Here is a 15253-nt window from a genome sequence, read left to right as displayed (position 1 = left end):
AAGTGTCAAAAAAGTGGCTTCTTTATCATGACCTTAAATATCGCGATATTCTGGCAATATTAGAAATATTTAAGAAGTTTCAAACCTCAAGTGAGAAACTAATAGAATTATATAATTTATATATTTAAACTTATATAACAATATTGACTTTTATAGTAATTAATACATTAAAAGCATATCAATGTTACCGAACATGCGCATTAAAGATAATTTCATGTAAGCGATGTAGCCTCGCAACAGGTTATCATTTAAGAAAAGTTTGGCATTGGTTAAGAGTAAGTCTATAATAAACCACTTGAAGAAAAAAAAATGATAAACACACTGACAGCACAACGTCAAGAAAAACAATAAAAATACTTAGTAGAACTAGAAAATGCTAAGATTAAACAAAAGCAGAGAAAATACGCTAATAACGACAGCGATGACATATCAACAAGATCTCACCTGCGTATGAGGCTATTCTTTCCGAGCATGTGCATTAAGAATAACACGGCTAATGTTTAATTTTTACTTTAATTTAAATTTAGGTATATTCTTTTATATCGTTTTTTGTAAGTTTTATGGACATTAGTGTATCTGTTTTACGAAACACGTGTTGGTTGTTCTTAAATACTTCTAAATCCTTGTAAAAATAAATTAATTTAAAGTTGTTCATTTTTATAGTGTCTATGTAAATAGTACATAAGGGCCAGATTCGGTCTGTACGACAAATTGTTGTGGGTTGCCTAAATATGTGACGTCACACTAAAAGAGTCTATTGTTTTTCACAGAATCGTTGCAGTGTGCTGTGGATTTGTCTGTACAGTCGCTTGGGAAATAGTTCAAATGAATAAACTCCGAAGAATTGGTATATCCGATGCGCCAAATTGAAATTAAAAATTTTACTCGTATAATCCAAAAATCAAAATCTTTTGTAGAATTATTAAAATAGGAACCGACACAAAATCAGCGACGTGACGGTTCATGCCGTTTACCAAATATAGCTAATTCAATCCTCCATACTTTGCCCGTTATATTGCAGCTCCAGATTGGCTAACTTTTTTCACGTTATGTAATAGTATATTACGTAATAAGTGTTGTAAAAAGCATTTTACGCACGAATAGAAAAGCTACGCACGACGCCGCGTAGTATTTAAAGTAGTGGTCNAAAATTGATATATTTAAATTTATAGAACAATATTGACTTTTATAGTAATTAATAAATTAAAATTGTTAATGTCACTGAGCATGCACATTAATAGTATATTACGTAATAAGTGTTGTAAAAAGCATTTTACGCACGAATGGAAAAGTTACGCACGACGCCGCGTAGCGGCGAGTGCGTAATTCTATGAGTGCGTAATTGCATTACACCACGTATTACGTACTATACTTTACCTACGACCACTACTTTAAATACTTAAAAACACACCGTCTGCGATCAATGCAAGATTCCTATTACGTCGTACGGTAAAAAAATCGCACAGCTTGGTAAAAAATCGTACAGTTTTCTTAGCAACCACCTAGCGACGGTCAATACAAACAGTATTGTATTGACCGTTGCTAGGCGGTGGCTAGGAAAACTGTGCGATTTTTTTACCTTACGTAATAGGAATCTTACATTGATCGCATACGGTGTATTTTTAAGTATTTACAGTAGTGGTCGTAGGTAAAGATATTTACATTTTCGTTACATATTTAAATTTCTTTTTAAGTGGGAACCTATATAAGCACCGTCCGCCCGAATATAATTACGCTTCAGTCAAAGTGATTGAAAAGTACCTACTTATTGTTTTCTTCAAATACTGCTAAGGTAAACATCTTTTTAATTTTTTCACTACGTGTCCAAAAATTCTATCTTTATAAATATTTTACGCAATTTGGTACGAATAATGAATTGTTTATATTTCAATTAGCAGTTCGGAAAATTATTATCTCGGTATAACTCAAATCAGTAGATGCATGTAGTTATAGAACATGGTTGTTGATGACATTTTTTTTTTGCTCACGTCCCCAATATACTTTAGAACGTGACAGTGTTTATTTACACCTGTATAAATTGTGTTTCATATTATTCTTGAATTTGTTATGAATATATTTAATTACTGCTGCATTATCTGTATTAGTGAAATATTTTTTAAATTTATTTAAAACAGAGTAATAACTATTTTTTATTACTATTTCGCCTATAAAGATGCAAGGGAACAATTTGAAAAATCCGCGACACTCTTAGACCCACAAAACAGAGAAAAATATACTCATTTTCAATATAGTTAACAGTTAATAACATTGCTCAAGATCACAAAATGGAACAAGTTTGATTCTGCAAAACAACTTTAAATACAGGGTGTTCTACAAGCTCTATGACAACAAACTTTGGCAGATGGTAACTGGATTAATTTCAAACATTTTTTCTTAGATGAACATATAGGTCCGATTCGTTTTTGTTTAGAAGTTATACAGGCATTTTAAAAAATATAATTTCGTATTGCAGTCAAAGTAACCTGATAAATACAAATGTTGGCCGCTATAACAGTAATTATTATTTGTTTTTAAAGGTTAAACGTTAGTTAACCTTTATTAACTAAATTAACAATTCTTAAGACTATAAAAATTGTTCAAAATGTCCATTCTCGGCTCGACTGCAAGCCTCGCATCAGTGAATTAAAGATTCCGTCACTGGACGGTTGAAATTTCTCTGTTCAATGCATGCCGTACAAAATTCGGTGATAAATGAAGATTACTTACTGTACACCGAATAATAATTGAAGAGTTGTCAATGACAGCATCTATTATACCTTCTTCATTTTGTACATTCACTTCAGACGTAGGAATGGTTTTTTGGAACGGCGTTACCTTTTTTTTGAAGTCTACAAAATGATGCACTAAAGACTCATTTTGCTCCCCTAAAACGTTGTTTTTATTATATTTTAACTAATATTAACTTATTAATTAACTTTTTAAGGAATTTTAGGTGCGGCTCATTTGTTCTATGATTTTTCAACTAAAAAAAAACGATGAAAAATAACGAAGAAAACCTCTGTGTGGGGTTTTATCTAAAAAATAAGCTCATATTCAAATTTGGTAATCTCAAAAACCCTCCATCTCGAAGAAAATTTGATATGGTGGTGTCGAATTTTTTAGTACCAACTTAGTGACAATGTCTTCAGTATATCCGCCACTAATAGATGTACATACATAACCAAAGATTTTATACAAAATCCTTGAGATTTAAGGGGATAAAGAGCTGTAATCTTGAGCAAGTTAACCATCGAAGCTGCCGCTCGCCGAACTGCGGTTTTGGCGGTTTAAATTTTGTATTCGAAGATGCTGAAATTTATTCAAAGTTGTTTCCATGTGCTAATAAACATGCTTCCAAACGACGGTCAAAATTAGTCTTCATGCGTGCAAATACCCCCGGTATTTGTCGAATTTCATTAGCTGCAGCAAAAATACGCTGTTAAAGATTTACTGTATCGACAATAAAGTGTTCGGTACACATTTTGTATCATACACACCCAAACAAAAAAGTCCAGAGGGTTCAAATCCGGACTTCGTGCTAGCCAACGTACATTTCGTCCTATTCGCCTTTCCGGAAAGTTGGTATGTAAAAATTCACAAACTGCACGGAGAAACTTGGGGAGGGGTACCATCATGCACGATAAACATTTAGGTACGGATTTGTAAAGGGACGTCTTCCAACAAATCCAGTAAGGCGTTTGTTAAAAACTCTAAATAAGCAGTAGGTAACACTATCGGGCCGAGTAATCTGTCATCAAAAACACCACACATTTACTGAAAACCGTTGCTAGAACCGAGATCTCTGTACAACGTGAGGATTTGCTTCTCGCTAATAGCGAATGTTGTGAAAATTTAGTAGTAATAAGTCAACATTTATCCGTAAAAAACAGCCTGCTTGTAAAATCCGGATCTTGTGCTATTTGATGTCGAAACCACTGGCAAAGTTCCGCACGGGGCTGAAAATCATTGTTATTTAATGCCTGAAGCCTGAACCCTTTGTATACGTAGGGGTGTATTAATTATTCCCGTATATTGTGGAAGTCACTTGGAACGTCAGCCAATTAGAGAAGCGCTTTGCGCATGTTCTTAATTTTCTCAAAAACAGAAGCACCTTTAATAAAAGTTGCTCATTTTCGTGCTCTCTATCACCCTTTTAAAGGAACGCACGTATTTCAGAAAGACCATGTATATTCATAGCGTATTAAAAGTTAAAGTATTAGCAATTCTTATTGACGAAAAAAGCTAATAAATTTGAAAAGGTTAAACAGATTAATTGTATCGACGATTTTGACAATCGCGTTGCAAAAATAGTCTATATTTGAATGTTAGATTATTGAAATGCTTCACCTTAAATACAATTGGATGTAACGTACTTTGTTATTTAAATTATAAATTCCACACGTGCATGAATATTGTGGCGAAGATTTGGTTGACAAGGCATCCATTCATCGCATAATTTGGCATATTTTGTTTATTTGTTAGGAGCGTAAAGAAAAGTGCATAATATAATATTAGATTTGGTTGGGTTGATGTGCCACGCTCTAATTTGTTTTACCAAGATGCACGTTGGATACTTGTACAGGGTGTCCTTTTTCAGAAACATACCCAAATTTTTTTCCTGTTAAAAAGCTCTCTTTTTTCTAATAAACTATATTAATTTTCTGTTCGGAAAAATCAAATAATTGACCGAAGGGTAAGAAACAATGTCAATACAGCTAGACCGTTACAGTATTTCGAACAAAATCCACGAAATTCTATACGGCAGGCTAGCCGGGAATCGAATTTGGATAAATCCGCCGTTTAACGAATTTTAAAGACCAATGGGTATTATGACTACCTACAAAATTCACAATTTGGAGTATTTGCTTGAGCGTCACATTGAAAACAAACTTAATTGTATAGCTCAAATTGTAGTAAATGTAGAAACTGTTGATCAGAACCTTTTTCGGCACGTTCTTTGGTCGGACAAAAGTCGGTTTGTCAGTTATGGTTGGCCAAACAGGCGCAACAAACACTACTAACTGATCCATTGAAAATCCCCACATTGTAAATCCGGTCCAAAACCAAGGCCATTTTGGAGTAAATGTATGATGAATTTCCTGAACTTGAATCCACTGAAGGATAAACCTATGGTTTCAGCACGAGGGGGCTCCACCTCACAAGGACAGAATTGTGCACCAATATATTTAGATAACACTTTCCCAGAAAAATGGATTGGGCTTAATGGACCTATTCAGTGGCCCGGAAAGTCACCAGATCTAACACCCCTCAATTTTCTTTTATGGGGGGTTTTAAAAAATAAGGTTTACAAAATACCTTCGTAACATATTAATCATTTGAGTGAAAAAATCACAAATGCTTGTAATGAGTTAAACGGCGAAATGTTAATAAACGCAGCCGACAAAGAAGTCAGGCGAAAATTGGATATGTGTCTTGAAATGAGAGGAGGTCATATAGAGAATAGATTGTATGATTGTAATATATGTAGTACGAAAGCGTTTGCCTCATTTCTCAAGTTTAGTTATTATCATCGCCTTTTGTTTTAACTGTATTAAAGAATTATCGAGATTAACGCTTTTATTTATTCTTAATGACATTTATGCACTTTAAACAACGAACATTCAATTATTTTCCAACGACTACTTGATTCTTCCACCCCTAGTGTGATTTTTTAGGTCGTATTTCTTTTGAGTCTTTACGACGATATTTCTTATAACTTTTAAACGGGAAGTAATATCGAAAAATTTTTCTAATAAAAGTTTATCGAAAAAAAGAGAGCTTTTTAACAGGAAAATTTGGGTATATTTCTGGAAAAAATATAATTGATGTCGTTTCTGGCAAATCCCAAAGGTAATATTTTCGATTGCAAATGGAACTTACCGCCAAATTTTATTTAATTTTTTTGTATCCTCACAGTAGGCCCATACTATCGAGTTTGGGAGACCCTGTACTTTATTTTAATAAAAGTCGATATCACCTTTAAATATTTTTTGTAAAGGCTTTTCAGAGAAATCTTTGGAAAGATCGGTGAAAAATTGGTAATTTGATTATACAAGCACAAAAAAGAGTTGCAATTATTTGAAACACTTTCGATTCACGCTTATGATTTAAAACTTATAGTGTTTTCTATTATATTGCTCTCAGAGTGCTCTGAGTGCAATATGTGACGTTATAAGTTCTGTTACGGAGCATTCCTAATCCGAGCAGGAGCAATCCTTTTCAGAGCAAAATGAAACATACATTGGAAAAGTAGAGGGAAGATAACCTCGAAATTTCCTTCAGCTAGAGAAGATTTCGTTGTGCGTTGTGTTGTAGTACTTGTCATCAATTGAAATAGAAAAGATAAAATGAGTCAAAGTAGCGACATAACAATTTTAAACGTATGTACTGATTCACACAACCGACGTTTTCTATTCATATCAAATTAAAAGTAAAAAACTAACACAAAACGAAAAAAACAAATCGCCTGTGATGTTTACTCAACTCAGACCTTCAAATTAAATATGGCCGCTTTGTTTACCTTTCCCTTGCTTCGACAAATTTTTCAGATCAATAGAGAGCGCCCTGGGAGCGTTCCGTCACAGATTTCGAGCAAAAATGGAACGCGCACCCTGAGAGCGAGCGCCAAAAGGAACACGCGAATCTGAAACAGAGCACTCTGAGGTTGTTCTGCGAGCAATAACAGAAAACACTATTAGACTATAGTGTTCGACACTATTTGCAATAGTTAATGATACTAGGAGGCTTACCCTAGCCTCCTAGCCTAGCCTAGCCTCACCACAAAACAATGAGCAAATATCCACAAAACACACAACAAGGGTAAATACTACGGATAGTAATTATAAACGCAGTAGGAATGAATTCTGAAATTAGCTTGGTGCAAAAATACTGCTATCCCTACTGGTGTTTTTATGCTCTGATCAAAACGATAAATAGAAGAACACGATCTAACTCATCGATTCTCGGCAGAATATATTGCTTATAATTCTTATAAAACCAGTGACTACAATTTGTTTCATTATGAAATCGCTAATGTATGTCTTAGCAATCCTGAAACTACCCGAACTTTTGTTACACAAATTACGGGTGACTCTCTGTACTTGTTTTTTTTTTTAAGGTATTAGTACAATGAGTGAAATAGATCCAGTCATTGCGAGAGATGAATACTATATTAGAGGAGGACGATCATTCGCATCCCCGTTGCTAGGAGAGGAAATAGTTATTTCAGGCAAGAAGAAGAAGAATTGAACCATAGTTCATTTTTATTTTATTTTATTTTTTAAATATCAAACACATACCTTATAAAGAGATAGTAGTGCCGGCAAATGACTAGGGTGCAATCTAAATTGAACTCGATTTCTGTTCATTTGACATTTAACATTAAACATTTATTAATTAATTATGATTAATGAATAAGAAAGTAAGCATTATTTGTTAATTTACAAGATCTTTGTAAACCTACCTAATTTTGGCATTTTGAAACCCTAGAATTAATTGAGGCTATGTTGATGCATTTGTAACCACAAATTGTGGTTTTGCGATCAAAAATAAAGAAAATATCGAAGATTAGAGACTGTTACAAAAAAGCACTATTGAACTGAATACCTTTTATAAAGGAATAAAGAAATTACCTAAAGAATATGTAGGTATACAAACCTGTTTTTTAAATTTTAAAATCCCATAGAAAAATATATCTATATCTGTCTTGATATATACTATAGATAGGTTAGGTTGGGATAACTAATGTTTTTATGACCAGAAGCCTAAATCGCTCATAGTTTTCAGGTATTTATTATCAATCTTTGTTTTTATATTGCAGTGATAACGGCAAGGTTGTAAACATAATATAAAATTTGTAACCTCAAAGTTTCAGCTCTAGACTCTTTTGAAATTATTATTATATGTATTCAATGTTTTAATCTCCAGGCATGGCAGCTGTTTTCCCAAACTGCAGCGACATCTATGAATTCAAGAAGAAATTGTTCAACAAGGTCAACATGGTGGCGTCCAACAGGAAATGGGACTTTCACTCTGAAATTTCCTCTTGCTCCGGTACTATTTCCGAAATAAATAGATTCGATTGTGGATTTTTTGGTAAGAATTCACACATGAAGTAGTTAAATTAAACATTGGCTTGTTGTTTGTTTTTATATAAAATATAGAAATAAAAAAAATTCTTAACAGTCTTGTGTTTAAGGAATAAATTAGATGTTTCTATATACGGGGTGATCCGTAAATAATGGTCCATATACAGGGTGAGTCAGAAAGAATGGGTCAACACTAAACTGGAGATACTAGACACCAAAATATTATGTCTCATCATGCCTTATACGAATGTCGCTGGTTTAAGAACTACAGGGTGTTCAAGGTTTCAATTTTATTCTGAAATTTCTCAATAACTGAGTAAGTTTTGATAGCATGGTTCTGAAACTTGGTAGTGTTGGGTTTTTTGGTGTGAGAATTACGAATTTTAAGATTATTTTGACGTTGCTCCTAGAGGGCGCTAGTTTCACCATATTATTTAGGTAAATCAGAACATATTTTTTTATCTGTTGAGCTATGCTTTAAAAAAGCTAAAAATCTAAAAGTACGTTAAATTCTACACAAAAAATATACTCTTGTTTAGGTCGCCTAACTTTATCGGTTTCTGAGTTATTTGCATTTAAAAGTTTCAATGTATTTTATGGTAATTTTTTTCAGGCGCTGATATTGCTATTTCTTTTCTAAGTAGCCTTGTGTAAAATTTCAAATTTTCATGTCAGTAAATATTAACGTATTTTACGTGTGTGTGATTTATTATTCGTGCAAAATTATTAGCTAGTGATCAAAAAATGCCATGACATAATTTTTCCAACAGTGCGATGCATGATATGACATGCGGCGGCCTGAAGATATGTGCAATAGATTACCTAATTATAAACTATTCAGAAATCTTTACAATCGCTTAGTCGGATCTGGATCTTTTCCACCAAAAAGTAACCATGGTACTCCAAAATCTATCACAGTCAATGAAGAAGAGAAAATTTTATTATTCGTACTCGTCGGTTAAGTGCGGCAACGAGGGGTAAGCCAATCGTCCATTTGTAGAATTTTGAAAAAAGAAATGCTCCATCCACGTCATTATACTCCGGTTCAGCAGTTATTGCCTCAAGATTTACCAGCTCGGCTACAACTTGCTCAGTTTATACAAAATATGTAAACGGAAAACCCAGATTTCCTCAATAGGATTTTATTTACTGATGAGGCGACATTTACTAGACGAGGAGTTTTCAATTGGAAGAACAATCATTTGTGAGATTCCGCATGCTGTAAAAGAAAGATATGATCAGCATGAGTTCAAGATGAATATTTGGTGTGGTTTAATTTCTGTTTTTTTTTTTTTTCATAGGACCTTTTGAATTGCCACCCAATCTAACTGGACCTCATTATTTAAATTTTCTTCAACATAATTTAAACGAGCTTCTAGATGATGTACCACTCGCTTTAAGAGAGAGTATGTGGTTTATGCACGACGGTGCACCATCACATTTTGCCTTGCCAGTACGCCAGTATTTAAATGAACATTTTCCTCATTGGTGGATTGGCCGTAGGAATGAATTTAGTTGGCCACCAAGAAGTCCAGACTTAAACCCTCTGGACTTCTCGGTATGGTCAAACTTGAAGAATGTGGTGTATCGTGAAGAAATTAATTCTGTTGAGGAGTTGCGGCAGAAAATACAAGTAACCGCGAATGCATTTAGAAAGAATAGAGACATTTTGTTTAATATTCAGAAACATTTAAGAGTGTATAATAAAATGTACTGAGGTAGGTGGTGGACGCTTCCAGCATTTGATTTACGGTTTGTTATTATTACTATTATCAATAATTGTTATTGTTATTTTCATCTTTTGAGAATAAAAAATCACCACAAAATACGTTGAAGCTTTTCAATGCAAATAACTCAGAAACCGATAAAGTTAGGCGACTTAAACAAGAGTACATCTTTTATGTAGAATTGAACGTTCTTTTATATTATTAGCTTTTTAAGCATAGCTCAACAGATAAAAAAAATATGATCTGATTTATCTAAATAATACGGTGAAACTATAGCGCCCTCTAGGAGCATAGTCAAAATAAGCTTCAAATTCATAATTCTCATACCAAAAAAACCAACACTACCAATTTTCAGTCATGTTATCAAAACTTTCTGAATTATTGAATATCAGAATAAAATTTAAACTTTGAACACCCTGTATTTCTTAAACCAGCAACATTCGTATAGTGCATGATGAGCTCAAACATAATATTTTGGTGTCTAGTATCTCCAGTTTACTGTTGACCCTTTCTTTCTGACTCACCCTGTATAAGAACAAGATATTTTATTTCAAAATATTAAGATTTGAACCAACACTCCTTAACAAAGTGTTGGCAAAGTTTAAATATTTTTTGCAATAATTTTAATGTTTTTAAGTACAATAGAAGCAGATGTTTATAAGGAACAGTATTGTTGAAGTCATAGGTATTAACGTCAAGAATTTAAGTTATACAGGGTGTTCTACTTTTGTTTAGAATTTTAAAAAATATAATTTCATATTTTATTCAAAGTAGCTTTGATTTCGGCTCTAGTCTGCCGTAGTTATGAATTTTAAAAATTTTGATATTTGTACAATTTTACGTTTTTAAACCTGTGATGTTTTTAATTATTTGTAATGACGACCTATGTCCGCTGTAGGTGTACCTATTATGTTGGCTAACTTCAATGTAATTCTCGCATATTTTTTCCTGATGAAGAAACAAAATATAGTCTCGAAAGCTTGAAAATTTAAAAGAGTGTAACTTTTTTCCCTTGGTTGCATCCCCGTCTAAGAAAGAAATTTGGTTTTGATATATATATATATATCGTGCTACTTCCTACCTACGCCATTCTGTGACCTGCTACAATTTTCTTTCAAGTAAATATAAGTTTGATTATAATATGCTACATTTGTCCTGAATAATCCCTACATTAATAATAAATTTTAAATATACATACATATATATTTTAAGGAACTGGTAATTTTGAAACAAATATGTTTGCAGTTTATAATGAACTGTAAGAGATATTGTAGCTAAAGTCCGAGATAATAAATTTCAAAACTATATAAATTAAATATATATTTACAAATAATAAAAAAATATTTGACATAGTTTGACGAAAGTATCTACATTTGAATACGTCTATGTTCACCTAGGAGAAAGTGTTTGAAAGTAACCCAGCTCCAATCTGTCACAGTTTGTCATAGAGCTTGTAGAACGCCCCGTATAAAATTGAATAAAAAAAATATCCAATGATATTTAATTACGTGATCTAATGCTGTATTATTTCTTCATCAGGTATCCATGAAAGGCAATCCCACTCCTTGGACGCGATGGCCCGAATTTTCCAGGAAAAAGCCATAGAAGCCATCTTCGATGCCGGGCTCCATCCCACAGAGCTACAAGGTACAAAAACTGGCGTGTACGTTGGCGTCTGTTCCAGTGAGAACGACAAGGCTTGGTACTTCGACAATTTGAATCCCCAAACCTTTGCTGTAACAGGGTAAGTTATGCATTTCCAATTTTCTTTATAATCCTCGAAAGACTTGTGTATAATATACCTACTATATTAGAAAACGTATAAAATAGCCGACCGACCGCCATGTGCAACGCCAAACAACTGAAATGAAAACTGAACGAGCTGGACCTAATACGACTCTGTTCGACTGTATTTCAGATCTGAAAGGTCCATGATAGCACATAGACTCAGTTATTTCTTGAAGTTGAAGGGTCCGTCAACTATTCTGGACACGGCTTGCAGTAGTTCTTGTTACGCGTTGGAGAACGCGTACAGAGCCATCAGACTGGGAGAAATCGACAACGCCATCGTGGCAGGGACGAATCTCTGTTTGTATTCAAATACTACCATGCAATTTTTACGGTAAGTAAAATGTTACGTCTACGTTAGAATCACGCACACCTTCGATGATCAATTACAGATTGGGACTATTAAGCGACGATGGCTTTTGCAAGGCGTTCGACTCTCAAGGAAACGGTTACGCAAGGGCAGAAGGGGTTGCAGTTGTCATCCTTCAAAAAGCGAAGGATGCCAAGAGGATATACACGCAATTGGTTCACGTCAAAACCAACTGTGACGGTTTTAAGGAGCAAGGCATCACTTTTCCATCCGGTGAATCTCAGACTGAACTGTTGATTGATATGTTTGAGGAATGTGAGGTCGACAAGTTTAGTTTGAGTTTTGTAGAAGCCCATGGAACAGGTAAATAGCTAAAAAACATATAAATAGCACCACCTTATAGCATCGCAGGTATTATTGTCAGCCAGTAAGATTGGTCCTTATGCATAAAATCCAGCAAACGTTCTTTTAATCGATCATCTCGAATAACTTTGCAGGATAACCTCCAAAACAAAAGTTGTAAAGGTTAAACTTAGGGTCAACTTTAGTATTTCAAATGGAAATCCCATTTGTTTTATCTAGAAATGGAAAGAGGTGTATATTTGATCTTGGGGCATATTGAGCCCCTGGGGCATCTTAAGGTCGAATCAGCTCAAATGACCCCTAAATTTGGCCCCAGAGCTCAGTCACAATTGGACCATAAATCGTGACCACGGAATTTGCCACAAAAATTAATCAACTTTTGCCATAAATGGCCGCTAAATTTGACTTCTGGGTAAAAACCAAGGTCATTATCGTACAGTCCCCTTAAATCCTTACAACTTTTGTTTTGGAAGTTTTCCAATTCGAGGTCATCCCGCAAAGTTATTCGGGGTGATCGATTAAAATGGGACGCCTTATTTATTAATCTAAAAATAAGCAGCGGGTCAAAGGAATATTAAGTAGTACTTTCTATAATAAACTACTTAAATTTTATATCATCATTTCTACCAATTACGTCAATACCTACAGTAAAGAAAACAACAAAGGAGTGCATAAATGAACAAAATTTTACTGTTTTGCATAATTTCCAGTATTTCCATAAATTAATTTGTATTACTTACCCTTCTACAGTGCATTCATGATGAAAGGAACTTTGTTTCAAATTCAGGTAGGTAATTATTTTGTGGAAAAATGCTCGGACACGTCGATTAGTATTTTTAGTTGCGGATTTTTTGACATAAGAAAATTGTATATTATGTTATTTTTTCGAAGAAAATTTAAATATGGAGAACTCTACTTAGACTTTCTTCAGTTTGAACTCATCCCCGCTTTAGCTGTTGTGTTTCCTAATCCACAAGATCCAGATATTCGTCATAATGACATATGGTTCCAACACGATGGGGCACCTCCCCATTTTGCAATAATTGCAGTTCGACAATTTCTTGACTTAATTTTCCTTAATAAATGAATTGGGCGCAGAGGTCCTATTGAGTGGCCACCAACGTCACAGGATTTAACACCTTTAGATTTCTTCTTATGGGGTTATTTGAAATCTTAAGTTTATGTGAATAGACCAAATAACTTTGATGGCCGGAAACAGAGAATACGCCAGGAATTAAGACTTATTCCACCAGAGGTAATTGAAAACGTTCAACGGGAAACTATCCGTCGACTACAAAAATGTATTGAAATTAACGGACAAAACATTGCACATTTATTATAAAGCAATTATTTCAATAATGTTTTATGTTTAAATATTAATTTCGCCTTTGTTTCGGATATTCGCAGCAAACCCTCAAGAGAAGCTTATATGGCGTAGTTCCCGTCGTGAAATAGAAAAATAATGAGAAATTCGCCGATGTTTCGAAAAATATCATCTCCCCAAGGTCGCTGACGGGTGCAAGAAACGTAAATATTTTTTTTCGCAGGAGGCAAATTCTCCTGAAAATTTTATCATCCAGAACTGTAATAGTAAAAGATTGCCAAGTAATTACTTTTACTTTATTTACTTTACTACAATTTCTACTACCTCTACTACTACTAACTACTTTATTTTACTAGGTTTCATGCACATTCTTTATGAATATCCTCCCAACAACTTTTCTAATAAAGTCGTCATTTAGGCACAAAGGCTGGTGACCCCGAAGAATGTACTGCACTGGACAATGTCCTCACCAGTGGTCGAAAGAACCCGCTCCCAATAGGGTCTGTTAAGTCCAATATCGGACACACGGAGCCAGCGTCTGGTCTATGCTCGATCATAAAGGTAAACCTTGTTTTCTTCTCTAACTATTTTAACTAAAAACGTTTAAAAGTATTGAAAATAGAAAGTGTTATTAAAGAAAAAGAAACCCTGATAGCTGCTTCCTTTACTTCTGCAGATAAGACCGACGATGATCTTGTTATTTTTTGATTTCTATAACCTTCCTAAACTTCGTTCTATTCAACTTCTTTTATTTATCCCCCCCCCCCTCTCTTCTCATATTGCCAACCCTCATCTAAGCGCCAAATTTAAAAATAACACTTCATAAAAATTAATCAATAACTCATAGTGTGTTCTGGCAATGGAAACTGGATACATCCCACCGAATATTCATTTTGACGCACCAGGGGATGCAATGATGGGGTTGGTAGAAGGCAGGCTGAAAGTGGTCACAGAAAAAACTCCCTTAGAGGACAAAGATGCCTTAATGGGTAATACTATTTTTTTTTCTAAAAGCGTTTTACTGAATCTTGGAAAAACTGAACTATTTGCCAATTTCCATGACCTTTAAAGGCCAAACAAGTAACTTAAATTAAATTAAAGATAAGTTTGGTCAAATTGTCTTATTTTTATTATTATCACCCCAAGAATCTGCGATAGGCCCATGTACTAATATTAGGATACTCTTTAAGAATATTTCTTTTAATTTTTAATTTTTTTTCAGGTGTTAACAACTTTGGATTTGGTGGTGCAAATGCTTACGTACTGTTGAAACGGAATTCAAAAACGAAGACTAAACCTAAAGATAATCTGCCTAGACTAGTCTGCGTTAGTGGCAGGACAGTAGAAGCTATTCTTGTATTGTTAGGCCGCATTGAGACTAGCAAAATGGATGTTGAGTACATCGGACTTCTACATGAAGTATTCGCGTAAGTATTATACAGGTTGCTTCATGATGAACTGTGCGAACTATGTACATACTTTGTTCTGAGTGTGGGTGAGATTAACCTACCAAGTATATGTATTATCTTAAATGTCATTGCAACACAATGGCTATTGAATATCAATATCTATGAACCAGCTAAGATGAATCGGCAGAGGATTCACCAGACAGACTGGTTAATACTTATTAACACTGCATTGAAACGAATGAACG

At 34.1% G+C, this 15253-nt stretch overlaps 1 protein-coding gene across 1 annotated transcript; it reads left to right on the top strand.

Moving 5' to 3' along the window:
- Positions 1-7128: 7128 nt before the first annotated feature.
- Positions 7129-15026, top strand: LOC108913497 (fatty acid synthase-like; the record flags this gene model as incomplete). Its single annotated transcript, XM_018719050.1, has 8 exons — positions 7129-7228; positions 7927-8094; positions 11354-11558; positions 11733-11936; positions 11995-12275; positions 14018-14160; positions 14447-14588; positions 14822-15026. Coding segments are annotated over exons 1-8 (1448 nt in total), but the record flags the coding sequence as incomplete, so codon positions are not given.
- Between the last annotated feature and the right edge of the window lie 227 nt (positions 15027-15253).

This window comes from Anoplophora glabripennis, unplaced genomic scaffold, assembly GCF_000390285.2.
Source record: "Anoplophora glabripennis isolate ALB-LARVAE unplaced genomic scaffold, Agla_2.0 scaffold1178, whole genome shotgun sequence".
NCBI classification, from domain to species: Eukaryota; Metazoa; Arthropoda; class Insecta; order Coleoptera; family Cerambycidae; genus Anoplophora; species Anoplophora glabripennis.
The sequence above is the reverse complement of the archived record's forward strand: the minus strand, read 5'-3'. Positions and strand labels throughout refer to the sequence as shown.